Source organism: Canis lupus, chromosome 14, assembly GCF_003254725.2.
Source record: "Canis lupus dingo isolate Sandy chromosome 14, ASM325472v2, whole genome shotgun sequence".
NCBI classification, from domain to species: Eukaryota; Metazoa; Chordata; class Mammalia; order Carnivora; family Canidae; genus Canis; species Canis lupus.
The window spans coordinates 41,446,372-41,466,346 of NC_064256.1; the positions used below are offsets into that span (position 1 = coordinate 41,446,372).

General features: G+C 42.0%; 1 protein-coding gene across 10 annotated transcripts in view; it reads left to right on the plus strand.

Annotated features, from left to right (window-relative positions):
- Positions 1-19,975, plus strand: part of CREB5 (cAMP responsive element binding protein 5) — a 494,465-nt gene that overhangs the window by 180,016 nt on the left and 294,474 nt on the right. For all 10 annotated transcript variants that reach the window (XM_025464478.3, XM_049093753.1, XM_025464480.3 and 7 more), the window contains one exon: positions 360-481. In XM_025464478.3, the coding sequence (XP_025320263.1) occupies positions 360-481 (122 nt within the window). The remainder of the gene's footprint in view (positions 1-359; positions 482-19,975) is intronic.

Here is a 19,975-nt window from a genome sequence, read left to right on the forward strand (position 1 = left end):
AGGCGCCAAACCGCTGAGCCACCCAGGCATCCCCCTTTCCAGTTTTTTAAAAAAGTCATTCCACACATTTTGATGTGTATTCAAATGATAGGGCCCCCATAAAGTAGATGATAGAATATTTGGAAAGAAGTTTGGAAAACTGTCACCTATGCAGCCTGCTACCCATTGTATTCCTCCTGCGAGATGTGTGGTTTTATTTTCTTCCATATTGTAATTTCATTTAAAAGGATGGAAGATTATGGATGACCAGTTGGCATCTTAATTAAGACGAGGGGAGGGGATTAGTGAATTGAGCTCATGCTTGCCCCTGGCTTTTAAGGAAAAGAATCCATGTATGATCACTTGGTCTCTGTTTTCAGATCAGACTCCGACCCCAACAAGATTCCTGAAGAACTGCGAGGAAGTGGGGCTCTTCAATGAGCTGGACTGCTCCCTCGAACATGAGTTCAGGAAGGCTCAGGAGGAGGAGAGCAGCAAGCGGGTAGGTTTGCTTGAATGGACACCTTGACAGGTGCCTCCTCTAACCTTCGTTAGAATCTTCTGTGTGGAAACTTAGATGGCACTGCAGATTGTGTGGATGTGGCCCTAAAATAGTATTTCATCCATTTGCAAGTATTTGTCTAATGCTTTTTTTTTTAAAAGATGAATCCCTGATTGTGGTATAATCCGTCATGGGAAAAACAGACCTCTGAAATAGGAAATTCAAGCAACAGAACAAAACAAAACACCAAAACCAAAAACAACACCTTATTCTTGGACCTTGAGTTGGATAAACTCACAGACTTTCTGTGTTCAAAACTATTGTTTTACTTTGCTAAATACTTAGTAGGAAGCCTTACATGGGCGTTGTATGCAGAAGACAAGAGTCCAAGAATAATTGTAGCAGTAGGAGAGGGGGTTTCATCTGATTTTGTCCCAGGTTCTCATTGTCTGATTTCCATAATCTTCCCGGTAGACCTCACCAGTTTCAATTACTTCCCAGTCGTATTATTGAACATCTGTTGTTGTTGAGACAAATGGTTTAAATATACATGTGGGTTATTTGTTCTTACAAATGTAGAAAACCCAGTTTATGAATGCCTCCAGAATATATTCAGTTTCTCGTAATGTTGTGGTTGCATTTTAAAAATCACTTTACAAGATTAAGGAAAGGAAATGGGGTCACAAGTAAATGTGATAATGAAGCTCTTTAGCATTTTTTCGCTGTTGCGATAGAGCATTATTGAATGCCCACAATGTACTAAACAACAAATTAGACACATTCCATGAGAAAAGACTTAAAATATGGAAGTTGGTTGAAAGGAAGGGCTGACTAGGTTGTAATGGATTCTGAAGTTCCAGCTGTTCTATCCGGAGAAGACATTTTAAAAGGCTCTGATATTTCAAGACCTTCGAATCCTCCTCTACGTGAAATTATAATAATCCCCCTCCACCAGATTTTTCATGTCACATTCTCACACTAAAATAATCAAGGGCTTGCCTCAAGTCTGTACTGCTTTAGAAAAAAATCATGATAATTGGCAAAGGATACAAGAAAGGTATAAAATCTCAATCAACTCATTTGTGTATAATTAATTTATCATTAATCCTTGACACAACCACTTCTTCCACCCCTCAAGTGACATGAAAGGCTTTTTTTTTCCTTTTTAAACTAATATTTAATACTTATTTGCCAGGCACTGTTCTGAGCACTTAAAAATTTAACTCAAAAAAAGGCTTGCATTCTAAATTTCACCTAAAATGAAAATAACAAGGGTAAAGAAGAACCAAAAAGTCAAGTAAATTTCCTCTCTTTGAGTTATAAATTTAGCTTTCCTGATAGATGTGGCATATGTGAAAAACTGAGGAGTTAAGTTTGTTCATTCCTCAAGATAGTCAAGGTGGACTTCTTATATTAAACTGAACTGTAAGAAAAGGATATGCTGGTTTGTATTGGTTTATATTGTCTTCATTTTTGATAGAATGGTTTTAATCAAAGTATGTGCCCTTGATTTTCCTACAGACATTTACCAAGGACAGCTTTAGGAAGCCCATGGCAAGGGTGTGGTTTTAAATGTTCTTCTTTACATAGTATTCATGATCTCTTATATGAAGCCTCATGGGAGGAAATTCTTGCAGATCCGAATTCTAGGAAATTGTTTGCTTCCCCTAAGGATCTGCAATATTTTCTCCATGTGGACATGAGAATCATGCAACTGGTTCTATTTCTCGTTTCACTTTGCTCAGTTAACAGAAAGCCAAGTTTACTGCTTAACTTTGAGAACTTTTTAGAACACTGTGATGAACATATTTTACTTCCCCTGAGACTAGACTTTCGCTTCTAGTTTATATTTCCTCTGGTCCTGATTTTTTTTATTAAAAAAAAAAAATTTTTACACTGTACATTTTTTTGTGAATTGCTTTTGAGTCATTGTGGGTTGAGAAAGAGTATAAATAAACTTTATAAATTAAAATAATTAGGTAAGCAGAGTGGAGAAAGAAGATATTCTAGTTGAAGAAATATGTATTTTCAATACATATTTAGAATATTTTTTTAAAGTGTCTTTGAATGTTGCTTTAATTTTTTAATTTTAGTTAGCATACAGTGAATATTTGTTTCTGGAGTAGAATTCAGTGATTCATTACTTACATACAACACCCAGTGCTCATCACAAGTGCCCTCCTTAATGCCCATCACCCATCTAGCCCATCCACACCCACTTCTCTCCATCAACCCTCAGTTTGTTCTCTATCATTACAACCTCTTATGGTTTGTTTCCCTGTCTCCTTTTTTTCTTTTCCCCCTTCCCACATACTCATCTGTTTCCTTTCTTAAATTCCACATATGACTAGGATCATATGGTATCTGTCTTTCTCTGAGTGACTTATTTCACTTAGCATAATACATTCTGGCTTCATTCACATTGTTGCAAATGGCAAGATTTCATTCTTTTTGATGGCTGAGTAATATTCCTACACATACACACACAGGCACATACACACACATATTTCCTTTATCCATTCATCAGTCAATGGACATTTGGGCTCTCACCATAGTTTGGCTATTGTGGATAATGCTGCTATAAACATCAGGGTGCATATACCCCTTTGAATCTGTATTTTTATATAGTTTGGGTAAATACCTAGTAGTGAAATTGCTGGATGGTAGGGTAGTTCTAATTTTGACTTTTGGGGGGAACTTCCATACTGTTCTACAGAAGGGATGCACTAGTTTGCGTTCCCACCAACAATATATGAGGGTTCTCCTTTCTCCACATCCTCGCCAACATCTGTTGTTTCTTGTGTAAATTTTAGCCTGAATGTTGCTTTTAGCCATGTGCTGGCTTTGTGATGGATATTTGGGTGGGGGAACCTAAAGCCAGCTTCCCTCATGGTTTTGGGGTGGGTATCTTAGGAGATTACCTTCTTAAACCCCAGCTTGCATGCACTGAAAGTTGGATAGCATTCAGCCTCCTGAGGTATCCTCTTCCCTTGCCTCTTTCAAACCAGAGTAGCCAAATCCAGCTGGGGTGGCCTTGGCTTCTTGAGACCTAATGCTCAGTGACTTATCCAGCAATCAAATGGGCTGTGTTGGTGGCTTCTGCATAGCATTTCTTTGGAAGCCACAGGTGGGTAAATGAAAGGTAAGACTCCAATCTACCAGTATACTTTTATCCAAACTTTTGACCACATTTCTCCAACTATCAATATCCGTGGCACACTGCCACCCCTCAGCTCCTGCTTCATTTATTCATCCCCTACTTAGAAAGTAGGAATATAAGCTCTTATTCAATGTATCCCAATGCATATATAGAATGAGGACAGGCTAGAGGTAGGTCATAACAATGGAAAAAGACCTAGTATCTATCAATATTATATATACTGAAGACAACACATTCCACAGTTACCTCAACCTTCCATGGAAGTATAAGCTCATGGTTTCAAAACTCTTTAATAAGAGATGTTTTTCCCTTGGAAAAGCATCCATCACTAGCAGGTATCACAAATCTCATTTTGCCCATGGCTCAGAAGTCAGACTAGTCCATGTCCTGAAACAGGTGAGAAACTTGTGTTCAGAATTTATTCAATCAGTAAATATTTTTGAGTGCTCATCATATGCCAGGCACTGTCTGAGTCACTGATGAATATACCATGGACTAAAGTTAATTAAAAACAAAACCCTACTTTCAGGTAGCTTACCTCTCATGGGTAAGACAAACAGTAAGCAAGTAAAAACCATAAAACATATAACATGTCAGAAGGTGGTAAGTGTCCTAGTAGAGAAGGAGCAGAGGTAGTTTTGGGGGTGATCAGGGAGGATGCACTGGTGAGTGGACACGCAGCACAGACTGAAGCTCTGCTTCAGAGCAGGCATGTATTGGGGAAAATTGTGTCCCAAGTGGAGAGAATATAAGTGCAAAACCCTGAGGCTAGAGGATGCTCTGTGCATCAGAGAAATCACAAAGAGGAGGGTATGTAATAGTGCTAAAGAGTGGGCATAGGAGAGCAGATTCCAGAAGGCCTGCAGCCTTCAGATTTTACTCCAAGTGAAATGGCGAACCATTAACAGATTCAAGCAGAGGAGTGATAGGATCTGACTTATATATTAGAAAGTTCACTTTGGTTGCTGAGTTGAAAGTAAATTGTTAGGGGGCAGTAGCAGAGAGAGACCAGTTCAGGAGGCAAATGGAAGAATCTAGATTGACAATTATGGCAGATAGGTCCAAGATGGAGATGGAGGGGGTGGTTACATTCTGGTTCTATTTTGAAGATAGAGCCAACAGGATTTGCTGAAGAATTATCTATCTATCTATCTGGGGAGTAATAGAAAGGATGGAATCAAGAGTGAATCAGGTATTTGGCCTAAGCAACTAGAAGGATGGAGTTACCTGTGGGAAGATCAGGTTTGAGGGGTGAACTGTGGAGACTGTTTTTTGACTTACGTGGTGATATTGAATAGGCACATGGATATAGTGGTCTGTAATTCCAGGAGAGGTAACCCATCTGGAGATATAAATTTGGGAGTCCCTGGCATATAGGTGGTGTTTAGATACATGAGACTTGATAGAATCACCCAGGTCAGGAATGAATGAAGATGAGTCAGCATGCCCTATTTCATGTTCCACATCAGAGAAGAAAACAAAAACAAAAGCAAAAAAGATTTTTAAAAAGAGAAAAAGGGGAAGGTGAACTGACCTTTAACATTTGATTTTTTTTTTAATTGAAGGTATAATGCTTGCCTAGGAAGTGGGATATAGCTTCATCATATGATAGCAGTTGTGTGGGAGTGTGTCTGTGTGTCTGATTGTGTCTGTGTCTGTGTAAGAAAGGAAGGGCAGTTGAGAGGACTAGGAATGAACTCCTTTGTCTTGCTGAGAGAAATATAACATTACAGCCTAACGTGGTTAAGAACCCTGAAGATGAAAAGCACGGTGTGTAAGTGCTGAGTGTTGCTCTTCTCCCATAGGACCTAAATTTGACTCATTATGCTGATGGAGCAATAGCAAATGAGGACATTTCCATGCTCTAGAATTCCTACCCAAATGATGAAAAGTGCAGTCTATTCCCAGAGGGTACCGACTGTTGAACACATGGGAACAAGGGACAAGCTACAATCTTAAGATCTTGGATCCCAGCTCAACAGGAGTCACGGAACAGGGCATGGCCAGGTCAGCCTCAGCTCAGAAAAGTAGGCTGCTCCATCTGATTAAATTCTGTACCTGGAAATCATGTTACTCGACACCACCAGTTACTCAGGGGGAGAGGGTGCCGGGAGGGAGGCCCTCTGCCTTCATACACAGTCTAGTTCTGTCAGGCCTTAGCTGGCACAGCTGCCCTCTGGGGAAGGCGTGAGTGATGCTGAAATGGGAAAGAAAAGATGGAAAAGATAGGGAGTGGAGCAAACTTGCAACAGCTGCTCTGTTAGCATGTTGCTTCTATGACATTGGCTCGTGTAAAACAGTCCCTCCCTCTTGCAGAAGTCTGGAGAAAAAGAATCTCTGAAACTTAAACTTAGTTTCATTCTGATTTTGAAAATGTCATCATGTTTGCTAAATCCTAGGAGATGAAACGATGAAACTGGTTTTGATCTTGGCGTGTTTTGTTTTGTTTTGTTTTTAATCAGCATGACTGAAAGGAAACACCCACTAGCAATGCTAGAAGAGATAACAATCTATTTATTCCCCCATCCCAATGACTGGAAAACCTAACTTTTATCTTATAAGCATTACTTTTGTCCTCCCATCACAGGACACGACAAATGTAAAACTTTTCAGCTTTCTCCTTATAGGTTTACATTATGCCCTCAGCCTGAGTAGACTCTGACACTGGAAGAGAAGTTAGCTTGGTCTTTGCATCCCACTCAGGGGAATGACTAAATCAGTGGAAAAGACCAGAAGTATTTCATGTGTTTTAGTTTCTGGGATTTAGGGTTAATGTTCACTGCCACATAGAGTTCACTGGCACAAATGTCAATGAATCAAATGTGATCTGACGTTCTGCCTCGATTTTAAAATGGAGTGGGAAATAAAAACACATAGGATTTTTTGAGGGGGGCTCCTGGATAGCTCAGTTGGTTAAGTGCCTAGCTCTTGGTTTTGGCTCAGGTTATGATCTCAAGTCCCTGAGATCAAGCCCCGCATTGGGCTCTGCTCAGAGGGAAATTTGCCTGAGGGTTCTCTCTTTCCCTCTACCCCCCAACCCTCTCTTTCTCTCTAATAGTAAATAAATAAATCATTAAAAAAACAAAAAACCTCATAGGGTTTTTTGTTTTATTAAAATTTTTTTTTTGATGGAAAGTCAGGGTTTCTTCCAAATGGCAAAATGCATTGTCTATTGCCTTGCAAAAAATGAGCACCTACTATTAAGTATATTTGATGTGGATGATGAGAGAAGGCCCACGGTTTGGGGGAATACTGACCCAGAGGGGTACCAGGTCACCTCTTCCCTCGGAAAATTTGTATATTTGTATAATTTGGCCTGAAATGGATGAGTCCTCACAACCTAACTTTCTCACTGAGGGGAAAAAACGTTATCTCTTAAAGCAGAGGATCGAATCTCTAAAGCTAAATTGTTTGGCAGTTCATGGCTCTGCCTTCAGCCAGTGTACAAATCCAAATTATAAGGGGTAGTGGCAATGGTGGGAATTGCGGATAAATGTCTCAGCCTCTGAGTGGCAGGTTTTATTGTTCTCTGAGTTCAGTATTAAACATTTAAGTTTTCTTGTCATAGGTCTTCTTGATATTTGCTATCCCATGACATATGTCCTGGCTAGATAGAGGTCTTTGCCTGACATCTTTTGGAGAACTGATCACAAGGCTTCCAGAGGCTAAAGTTTGAATGAGAGCGTTTGCACTCATTCCATGCTGTGACGGGTGTTCTTATAGCAGGTACTTATGTTTCCACTTTAAGCCACAGGGTGGAAGAGATTGGGAGACCCAGACCCCATTTAAGATATAGCAGGAAGATTACTAGAAGAGAACTCAGCATTGATTTTGAGAACTGCTATTTGTGTTGGGAATATTGCAATATAAAATAGCATTTTCTTGGGCCAGTATTTCCTGTTTGGCTGTGATTGGGTACAGAAATGATCAATGTACTTATATATTCATGAAGCATATTCAGACCCACATATGACACTGAGCATGTTATTAATGATGATTTGACTTTGGTCCCTTTAATTCACAAGGATTAATTATAGGTGGTTATATCAGTAGTATGTTCTCCATTGAAATGCAGGGGAATAAACTCTCAAGAGAGATGGAGTATTGATAGGCCCTCACTGCAGAGGGCCAGCGGTAGGGCTTTTCTCCTACCTCTCTGTTTTATCTCTACCTCCTTGTCTGTTGGCTGTATCCACTCCTATGTGGTTTCTCTCTACACCTTCTCTTCAGAAAACTCATAAGATTTTGATACCATAACAGTCAACTCCTCTGGACAATTCCTTCAACTATAAATGTAGTCTTCAGACTTGACTATTAGGCTCCGATTTCCAGCTGCTACCCACATTCCCATCTAATACACTTCTGCTACTTCCACCTGCCCCCAGACTGCTCAGAGCTCCTGTGCAAACTTGCAGCCAGGTCAGAGGCACGTGTCACACAAAGCAGGAGTCAGCTCTGCCTTCCCACCCTCCTTTGCCCCCTTCACCAGGTCCCAGCAACTTCCTAAGGAAAGAGACCTCCTATCTTCCATCATCATTTCCTACCGGGTTATTGGTGTGGATTCCAAGATTATTTTTGACCGCTAACTTAACTTGAATGAAATACCTAGCATTAAGTCTTGCAAAATTAAATGCATTTTTTAATACATAAAAACTAACCAAATATTTACAAGTCAAAAAAAAATTAGTTCTCGAAGCTCTTTTACTTCTGGCTGTGGTTAAGTCCAGAGTTCCTCCAGAAATTGCCATTATTAAAAGGTAGAGAGGTTGGTGTGGGATGTCCTCGGTACAAAGAGTAGTGCATTGGGAGCTTTTAAACATCATCTTGATTGAATGACATTGTATGCATGGAATGCTTCTAGAAGGACCAAAGCAGAGATGGGGAAGCCCTGAAACTATGAAAAAAGGACACCAAAAATAGCCCAAAACACAGTGGAGCCTTGAAGCTCCCCAGGCGCCACCATCGGCCCAGACTAGGGCTGTTAGGACCACTTGTTTGGCCTGCCTTCCCATCAGGCGGCCTTCCTGTAGCTGAAAATTCATCCAATTGAATTATTTGGCTGGGAGGCTCCTCACTAAAACAATTACAAAGCTCAGCCTTAAGGGCCCAGAAAAGGGCAGCTTTTCCCAGCAGGAGACTTTCTCAACAGGGTGATTTTTCTGTTCCAGCTTGGGTTAGGTTCTCAGCTAGTTAAAATCACTCCTCACCTGTCCCGAGGCAGGCAGGCCAGGCTGGGAGTTCAAGGTAGGAACCCGAGTGGAATCACAACAGTGAATAGAGGCTCTCTTCCGAAGGAATCGGTTTCCAGCTGTGAGTAATTCAGGCCTTGCCACCCGGCCAGACAGGCCCTGGGAGGCGGGTGCGTACCTGGGCACCGGGGGCCTTTGCATCTGCAGAGGAAGCTCATACTGTCCTCTGGGAGGCCCTGCATTAATGCTCCCAAAGGCAAGCAGGAAAACAGATCTGTTTTCAGGGCTGGATTAAGACAAAATGACTTAAAGATGAAGCTTCCGTTCTAGGCAGAAAACAGCACTCACATTTGGAAAATTGGACCAAATGTTAGACTCGGTGCGCATCTGTAGCTAAGAATTACCTACCTGGGCCCCTCGCAGAGATGTGAGAAAAAAAAAATGACATTGTAAAAGGAGAATGGGAAAATAATATAATAGTTGCAAGAGTCTCTGTCTCCATCGTCTCGTAAATCCAGGTGAACATGAAGTATGGTCTGGAGCAGGTATGGGAGTGATTTACTCTGGGAACCCTGCTTTAGCATTTGTGTGTTGTTAAGTTATTTCCATATTGATAAGGCTGAGGCCAGGAAGTGGCATTCCGAGCATTCCTCCCGTCCATATTTCCAGCATGTTGGCTGTCAACTCAAGCCTGTGGTGCAATTACTGATTTTAGCCTCAGAACCCCCTAAGAGGACATTTTCTTTGTTCTTTCCTCAACTATCACCAAAACCCAAAGGCCTAGGAAATAGTGGGGGTTTTTCCCTCCTCGAATTACTTGCACCACATTCTTATATTTTTGGGAACTAGCTGTTCTGGTGACCTGGAGGGGCTCACAAGCTGGTTGGATTGGAGATGTAGGCAGGCTGTTCTCTTGGGTAGCGACGCACAATGTCACCTGCTTGCTCCCTGATACTTGGCTGGATGATCCTCACACCCCAAATATGACGGGATATCAGCTGCCGTCTTTTCTAGAACATTGCTGGGATTCACTTTGTTTTTTGTTTTATGGGATATTAGAGGCTATTTTTAGCCTGTTTGAACCTGTGACTCTTCTGTGTGATGAGGCCAGTTGTCTCACTTGGCTCTAGAGTGAAATGGAATGCCGAGAGAGTTTACCCTTAGCGTCTCCTCTAAGCACAAATTTTCTAACAGGATGCACTCACATTGGCAAAATCAGACTTGTGTACGTAGATGATATTTTGACCTTTGACGTGAAGGTGAATGTGAGCTGTTTCATTTGATCAGAAGGGATAGTCCCACCTACAAGCTCTCCCTTCATTGTCTGGCACTGTGGGGGGTGTCCCATTTTCTCTGTGGAGTGAGGGTGAACCCCACATTTTGAATTTAGTGTGGCTGCAGTCGCAGCCATCCCTGGGATCTGAGTGATATGCAGAGCACACGATCTGTTATATGAAAACTTTGAAAGTTGATGATGGTGCTGTCGAACCCTGCCTGAGTTGGTGCTAGGCCCCACCCTTTTCTGTGACTTTATATTTGGGTGGGGGCTTATTTGGGCTCTGCAAGCAGTCATGTCCCCAAAGAAGAAAAGCAGTCCTGTTCCATGTAGATGTCGGGTTGATTGACTACAGATGATGCAGCACTGGGACTTGTAAATCTCAGCCGCTTTGAGGGCACCCATCCATCCCCTTCCTGGCTTCTCCTGGTATGATTCGTTATGCACAGAGCTTAGAAACCTTCCCAGAGGATTTACAAACGTGAGGCTTTTGTTGGATTCGTTGACATGGTGGGCCCAGGCATTCCTGTCCTTTCCAGGGTAAGCCTGGAATCTTAGTGCTTTAGAATATAGAGTACAGGTGAGCCCCACCCTTCTGGCCCACTTGATTGGTCCCAAATGCCGGAAGGGAAGAAGACATCCCAGAATTCTGGTGGTCCCTTTGTGGCGTGATGTACCAACGTGTGGTGTGTAGTGTGGTAGCCATGTGCTGCTGGTTCCACCTGAAAATGGCCTTTCAGCATTTCCAGTGCTGTTCATTCACAGCCCTGGCATGGGTTGTGGAGAAGTAACGAATTGAGGACGGGGGCAAGAAATCCGAACTCTGTTCCATCACTCTCTAAAAGTCATGCATGACTTCATTTTCTCAGTGCTAAACTGAGCCTTTTAACAACTTTGGAATTATACATATGTAGTTTGAAATAAAGATCTGGAGAATAAATAATAAAGCTCATTCTTAGGTAGATGGTGTTAGATGCACATCTTACCTTGAGTATTCTTTCTGTTGTTGATTAAAATAAGTGGTCAAAAAGGGTCCCAGGGACAGATACTCAAACTCCACATTCACAGAGACAGTCCTTCAGTAGCAACATTGCTTCCTGAAGGAGCATCTCTTTCCTGCACAGTGGGGTAGGGAGGATAGTTTTTTGTTCCAGATCTCTGCTAGATTTTTAGTCTTTATTTGTATCATAATGATGCACACATACATGTATACTTGCACACAAAATGGGCAATCCAGGCTTTGTGAATAATTCTTCATTCTGACCATTACCTAGAATTGCCTTCAGTGTCCAATACCAGCTTTTACAGACATTTAATGTCAAGGTACAGGTACCTCCTGCCCTCTGATTGTGAAGATGGCACAACTAGATTTGCCCATCAAGTGTGAACTTAAGAGTTGATTGACCATTAGAGGTGATAGATTCACACAGATCCAAACACACATGCCCTCCCCTGGACCCCCTTGTAACTAGAGGCACATATTGCCAGACAGCTGGCCAGGGCCAGGGGTGCATGCAGGCTGTGATCGCAGGGGAGGGGAGCCGCCCTGACCTCATTAGTGCTGTTCTTCTAATGGAGTGCTACAGGCACAGACCACAGCTACCAAGCCCGCACTCTTCATACAATCAGCTGGTGCATTTTACACGGAAAAACAATCTGTTTACCACACTGATGGAATAGTCCAAACAGCCTTTTCTTTTTCTGAGATTTTATATTTTGTCCTTCCTGAGTCTATTGCCAATCTGACAAAATTTCACAATGCTACAGCAGACCTGCCTAAATCATGGAGCAGTGGTTTGTTGTTGTAAAGAGCATTGAGAACTTGTGTTTGTGCTTCAGTCACCCTGCAGATGGACATGTCCAGCAATGCCCGGGAAGCTCAGATGGAACAGGGGGCAGATGCGTCTGTGATCTCTGTGTATAGGTCGGTGTGAGAAGGGAGGGCATGAATGGTGCTTTGTGTGCATGCGAGGAATGGCTTGAAAGGGACTTAGCCACTAAAACACTTTGCTTGGATGCTTTATGGGATTTATTCAGCTCATCCTCCTGGACTTACTGGCTTTTTATCAAAGAGTAAATACCTCTCCAACAGAGTCATGCCCAGTGAGTATAAAATGGTTGACTTCGTGCAGTTTTCAAACATCCGTTTCTGACTTAAGGCACTCACATGCTTTGACCCAGTTCCTCCTCCTTCGTTTCGAAGTCACGGCACTTACTTCCTCATCCCCCCCCCCCAGGGTGTCTGTGAAGACTTTTTCTTTCAAGTCTGCCGCTGAGACCATTTGACATATTAGCCAGCCAGAGAATGAGGTAGGAACCAAGATGACGAATATTTGCATTTGTCTTTCCTTTCCATAGAAGAGAAGAAAGAGACCAAGTCTGATTTTTAAAGTGGTCCTCATTTTCTACAACCCCCTGGCAGAGGTGACCTGCACGAGTGCCAGATGCCTTTCCCAACAGCTGTTTGGTGATTCCGTGTCACCAGGCTCACTGTAAAATCAGGCATATCCTTTTAATTACCTGTTCATATTTCAGCCATGCCGAGCTCCGTGGCACAGAGAGAGGGGATAAGACTTCATTGTAATGGATTTTTAGTAAGACTATCTCTGAGATAAGAGTCCTAAATCTTGGCAGTCTCTTTAGAGCACACACTTTGTGATTGCACACAAATTCTTGGCTCCCCAGAGCCATGTTGTAAATGGAGTGCACTGCACAGGGCTGGGTAATAAGATACTGCAGATACATTTGAGAGCAAGGTGCACTTTTGCTTTATTTATGAAGATAGACATGCTGGTTGAGGGCTTAATCACAGCTGATAAATCATTTTAAGAAAGCCTATTAGAACCATATGCTGATTTTTTGCATTAATATAGTGTGTCTGTTTCCAGTCTAATAAGACAGGATTTTCTCACATGCTCTCTGTGTCTCTCCAGTGTGGACTATTTATCTGTTTAAGTGGTATCACTTGTGTGGGAGCATTTATCTCTTTAAGAGGTACCATTAATAAAAGAAGGTGAAAGGAAAGGGGGAAGGAAAAATGAGTGAAGGCATCCTTCACACAATGCCTGTGTGTGTGTGCACTTGTGCTTGCATGCATGTGTGTGCGTATGTGTGTGTGTGTATGGTATTACAAAGGAAAGAGTCAAAAAAACTGAGAACAGGAAATATCTCAGTTAGACTTTTGGAAGACCATGGCCTGGTTTTCACTTGGCATAAGGTAGTCATTTTACTATAGTAAAAGATTATCTGAATATGGGGAGGGGGGCGTGCGTGCACGTGTGTGTGTATGTGTGTGCACACTGACATTTTGGTTACCTCACTTCTCCCCAAGCTAGCAGAGGTCTGCCCCAGGAATAGGTCCCAAGGCTCTTTAATGAGAGCCATATTGGGGCTCTAACTCTGAGCCAAGTTCTGTTTATCACTAATTGCAGGGGTGCCTTGCAGATCTTTTCTATTATTTCCTGATTATACCCCTGTTCTTTTTATTATCTTGCCAAAATTCAAACAGTCATAATTGCATGATTTATTGTTTATTTATAATGCCTTCTACTGCATCAATCGCTGTATTTAATAGATTCTAAAACAGCAATAGCTTTTACCAAATGACTGGATTTCTTTTACCTTCCACGGAGAAGTCAAGTATTTGTGAATCTCACTTGGCATTCTTCAAAGCCTGTCTACAGTACTCCTCCAGAATCCTGTTTCTGACCATATAAATAAGGACTGTTTTTTGGTGTACAGAGAGAGCTAGTGCGCCAGGAAGATGTTTTAGGAAAGGATGTTAATTTATCCTTTAGGATTACATTCAGGTTGGGTTATATGACTCCTAAGTTTCTTTCCAACTCAGTTTCCATAATTCTATGAAAACAGAGTTTAGAGATAGAGAAAGTAAAAATCTCATTTTATACAAATTTAGACAAAGTGGGGAGATATGATACCATATGATTAGAGATGGTGATTAGAAACTAGTAATAATAAAAATCACCACCATTGGGTTCTTGTTTGTCAGGCACAGTGCTAGAAGGTTTTTTATTTTATTTTATTTTATTTTATTTTATTTTATTTTATTTTATTTTATTTTATTTTATTTTATTTATTTGAGAGAGAGAGAGAGAGATCATGTGTGGGTGAAGGACAGAGGAAGAAAGAAAAGCAGACTCTGCACTGAGCTCAAGCCCAACCCAGGGCTCAATCTCATGTCCCTGAGATCATGACCTGAGCCAAAAATCAAGAGTTGAATGCTTAACCAACTGAGCCACCCAGGCGCCCCATAGTGGTAGAAGTTTTGTTTATATTATTTCCTAATCATCACAACAGTCTTACAGGATGGATGTTTTAACCTTCATTTTACGTAATAAGAAGTTAAGGCTTAAGAGTTTAAATAATTAGCAGAAATCCACAAAGCTAGGAAGTTACAAATACAGTATTTGTATATAGGACTGTCTCCTGGGAAGTTTCACATGCTTCTTGCTACTTCAGATGGCCTCTTCTCATCCTTATCGCCTTATGGTACATGTATGTTTGAATATGCATGCTTACTGTTTAAAAACTGTCCAGTGGAAGCTTTGCAAAACATCAAACTGTGCTTGACCTTCACAAGTACATTTACAAATCTTGATTGTACCCACTATATCCTGGTCTTTAAAAGTTCTAATTTAGACTTCCAGTCTCAACTCCAGATTCTTCCATGTTCTATAGCTGTGGCTGCAGACAGCAGACTGGCCCTGAAACTTCCAAGGCATGCAGTCTACTGTGAATGCCCTGCTCACCAAAATACATAATTCCAGTTCTAAGCCAGGCATGGGACAAGCCTCTCATCTCTAGCATTTTGTGAGCAACATTCTCTTGTTTTGGGACATTTCCTTCCATGCCTGGTCCGAGTGACCATTGCTTTCCTGGAGTAAAATGAACATTTGTCCTGTGGAGATGTACTTGGAACATACATTCGATTTTAATAAAGTAATATGTGCTTGAACAACTGCCTCTGAAGAGAGTACCCTTAGAATGCTATGGTCTCCCAGGGCATGCCTTGAGATTCAGGGGGTTGCTATGCCATTATTTCTGATGTCATAGGAGTTTTGGCAGTAGGATAAAGAGTAATTGCTGGGATATAGGCTGTGGTCAATATTTCATATTTAAACATTGGATTTTAAAGGACAGCATTGCTGTGCTGTGCACCTTCTCTTCATCCCTAACTTCCACCGCTGGAAATGTTTCTATTATGTCCTCCCTATTTGATCCAACAAACTTTTATTGAGGGCTTAATACGTCCCAGGTGCTATGCTAGGTGGGCCAGGCTCCAAGGCTACATTCTAGTAGGGGAGTTGTTCATCTTGGGGTTGGGGGAATGTTTGGCTTTCTTAATCAGTTCTGAACTCTTCTGGGAATGTGTGTATAGTAGAAATAGCATTGACTGTGGCTACTTAGTTTAGCTGCATATTCTTCATGATCTGCCCTGATTTAATTTACCAGTTTTTTCTTTTGTGCCATTTTTTCTCTTGTGTCTTTTTCTGCTCCAGGAAAATGGAGTAAGTCTCCCTTTCCTAAACCTATCTGTGGCTTCCACACCTCAGTGCACTTGCCCATATAGTCATCTCCACCTGGAAGGTTTTCCCTTTCCCCTCTTCTTTAACCAAATCTAACCCATCCATAAAGCCTGTGTCAAATGCTACCACCTCTGTGAAGCATTCTCTGGTTTCCCCTCACTTGATGCAACCTTGAATTCCCCTGAATTCCCACATTGCTTTCTTCAAGTGCTTCTTATGGCACTTCCAGCTGCCTGTGTTGTGTTCTGGTGTTTGCTGTGTTTTCCTAACTCCCCCTGGACTGTAAACCATGTGATTGCAAGGCTCTCCCTGCCCCCTTATATGACTCCCAGAACCGTCACCTTATACACAGAAGGAACTTCATGAAGACTTGTTGCAGTGGGTGAATGAATGAGCATGAATGAGTGACTGGATGTCCCTACACATAAGATCTGATTGCCTGGATTCTCTGAAGCAAGGGGAATGGAAGTACCTTCTACCTCCAAGGAGAGATGTCTCTTAGATAATGTCTCATTATCCACTTTCTTTCAAGAAATTTGTTAATTCATGATGACTGAGGATAAAGTATCCAATAACATAGTTACCAGTTAATTGCCATCCTGTGCAGAGAATCTTGAATTGAAAGTAGGAAGGCTTTTCTTTTTTTTTAAGATTTTGTTTATTCATGAGAGATGCAGAGAGAGAGAGAGAGGCAGAGACAGGCAGAGGGAGAAGCAGGCTCCATACAGGGAGCCTGACATGGGACTCAATCCCCGGGTCTCCAGGATCACGCCCTGGACTGAAGGTGGCACTAAACCACTGAGCCACCCAGGCTGCCCAGCAAGAAGCACTTAAAATCAAGTGTAACAAATTTCTTGTGACATAATAGTGTATTAGGGATAAACTAAGGATTTCCCAATCCGTGTGTGTGTGTGTGTGTGTGTGTGTGTGTGTGTGGTGGGGAGAATAGTAGGTATCAGTGGTAGGTCTTGGTTAAGTAACCTAATGTTATTAACTTTGGTCTTCCCATCTGTAAAATGGTGATAAAACCCAACTCGCAGAGTGTTGTTGATGATAAAGGAAACCTCCTGTGTAAATCGTTGGAGTATATTTGGGGTGGTGCTCGATTCTTGTCCTCTCCCCCTCGCTATGCCTACACCAAAGGATTGGAGGCTGTTGAGACTTTGATGCCAAACTGGAATGGGAAATTAAGCAAATGTTCTACGCCCATAATTTTTCCTGGATTTTAGGTGGCAGTTGTGACTCAGAAGTCCCTTCACTGCTGCAGTGGGCCAAGAGCCTGAAACCTTCCAAAGGCTTTAGTCACAACTCAGAGGTGGGTTTGGGGTCTATGATCCATACCCAGCAGGAGAGAGTCTTTCTGTTGTTACAGGTGATTCTTATATAAATCAAAAGTCTCTGGGCTTCTCCAGTGTTTCCTTTCATAGCCCAGGTAATGTAGGATACCTGCTATTTATTTTTAGGAAGATTTGGCAGATGTTGGCTAGGCCGACTTCCAGGTCAGAAAAAACATCTAAGAATGAGTTCTTCGGAGCAATATTATAGAAATTCCTCTGGGACAAATCGAAATTAAACCTTAACATCTTCAGAGCACACTTGCCTCTTCCTCTGTTACATCTCCTGCTGATACCATCTCATTTTGCCTTCTTTAGCCTTTGAGTTACTTCCTGGAAAGACGTGCTTCTTCCGGTGTCTGGAGTGTTTATGACTATCAGAGTTTTGGTGACTAGAGAACATTGTTGGGAAAGAAAAATAAACACTCTCTTTGGACACATCCTCCATCAAGGTTCATGGTTTAGGCAAGTTCATGGTTTAGGCAAGTTTGGCCTGATTGAAGTTGAAAGTCTGTGCAGCTCCATGGGCTGGCCATGTGGGGCGTTTTGAGGCCAGGGATGTACAGAAAAGGTTCTGCCTGCCTGTTAGTCCTGGTCCTTCTTAGGGTAGGGATCCAGGCGAGAATATGGGTCCACGCACAGGTCTCCACTGGCTTGGAACACGGGCCCTACGCCATACAGTTCATTAATTCTTGTTTTCTTTTTCATTGCAAATATTACAGACTCCATGAGGTCCTGACTCTTCTGTACTTGCGGTATTGAAATCATCCATGCCTTATGACACCTGTGATGGCAGGTGCTTGACATTGGGACGCATACTCTGCTACTTCCTTACCAGGAATGGGAAAATTGTGAAATATTAAATCTATGATAGTGGCAGAATGCTGACTTTTTCACTTTGTATCAGACGAAGGCAACTTACTGGGAAGCCAGAGCTGAGATACGTCATACACCCTGCCCTTTTGTGAAAATCTGATTAGTTGTAGTGAGGCATGCTGACATGGGTCTTTCCAGTTTTCAAGAATGAGTTTGGGACCACCATGACCACAATTGTTCTTATCCCTTCCTAAGTAAGAGTTTGAAAGACTAACTTTCTGGGACACCTGGGTGGCTCAGCGGTTGAGTGTCTGCCTTTGGCTCAGGGCATGATCCCGGAGTCCCAGGATAGAGTCCCACGTCGGGCTCCCTGCATGGAGCCAGCTTCTCCCTCTGCCTGTGTCTCTGCCTCTCTCTGTGTGTCTCTTATGAATAAATAAATAAAATCTTAAAAAAAAAAAGTAAAAGAAAGACCAACTTTCTGCCCTAGTAGAAGTCCTCTTGTCTTTCCTTTTGCTACTGGAACCAAGTATCCAAAGCTCAGTGCCACACAAGTACTTCTATGTCAGTGTTTGCAGAAATGACTTCCTTGGAAAATTTTTCCAGAGAAATATGCTACATTGGGATGACCAGCAGAACCAGCATCACCCACCAGCATCACCTGGGACCTGGCTCAAAATACAACTTCTGGGGCTCCATCTTAGACCAGTTCACTAAGTCTGGGTATAGCAAGTTCCAAAGTGATGCTCATGCTGCTGGGCTGGGGACTATACTGTGAAAACCACTGTTCTAAGCATTTTCTTGTCAAATATGTTCACAGTTTGTTTAATCCTGTCCTTCTCCCGAGGACTCACAATATACATGGACATTTTAAAGGCCTGAAAGAATTTTGCAAGAAAGAAACTTTGTTCAACCTATTATTTTTCTAACTTATTATTTGAACAGAGAACTCTTTTCTTTATGTGGAACAGCCATTAACATCCCATGGAGCCATGACCCATTAGAACCCCTTTTTTCATGATTGTAATGGAAAGAGCTTGAGATTTCCAGACTTACTGGTCAGGTGTCCTCACCAGGTTACTTTTCTAAGCCTCCATTTCTATCCACCTTGCAAAGTTATGGCGGAGTTTAGGCATAATTACCTGTAAATAGTCTATATAGCACTTAGAATATATTTAGGGGTGCCTGGGCGGCTCAGTGGATTGGGAATCTGACTCTTGATTTTCACTCAGGTCATGATCTCAGGGCCATAGGACTGAGCCCCAACTTGGGCTTTGCTCTTCAGTGTGGGGTCTGCCTGAGATTCTATCTCTCTCCCTCTCCCTCTGCTCCTTCCCTTCTCAAGAAATGAATATATTTAATAAATGGAAAGTATGCTTTGTTTAGTTCAAGTCAGAGTGATGTTGACATTTGCCCCACTCACACTCTCTTTGACATTTTGGATGTGTCCAACGATTTCTTGAAACTTGAGGCCCATAATTTCTGTGTGTCTGTCAAGTGAGCAGATCTTAATATGGGTATAATTGAGTTAGCATTCATTGTTCCATAATTATCCAGGGGAGTGTTTTCATGGTGAAGAAAAACCACCGGCAGGGTAGTTTTTGAAGATGCTGTGACATTGAGAGTGTTCAGCATTCAATTCTAAATTATGTGAAAGTAGTTTATAGGCTTCAATGTGCTATAAAAATGAGTGACTGGTGTTAATTATTATTATCTTAAAAACATTTTTGGTTTTCAAAAAATCAGGCTTGCCATTGCAGAATAGGGAGTTTGTCACTTTCCAAGAAGGAATATGGTCTTTCTTTCCCTTCTGTGCTCATTCTCTGACCTTTATCCTTCAGAGAATCTCTTTGGGAGGGGCCTCCATAACTTCAGGACTATTCTGGGCCTTATTCCTTCAAAGCTGGACCCCAGAGAGGCAATGGGAGGGTAGAGTATCAAATGACTTTGCAGTAAGTTCCTGTAATCAAGGAGACAGTCCAGGCCTTCTGAGGCAACAGACCTGGGGGTGGGGGTGGGGGGCGGCAGGTGAGTTATATGGAGAGGCAACAGATTCCTGGTGGAGAACATGGAACTATGGGAGTGACTCTAAAGCTATGGTCTGGAGTGTTCAACTGGTTTCTATGACTTGGTTGTGTGACCAGCTAGCGTCCTGGAAGGAGCTCTCCAGCCC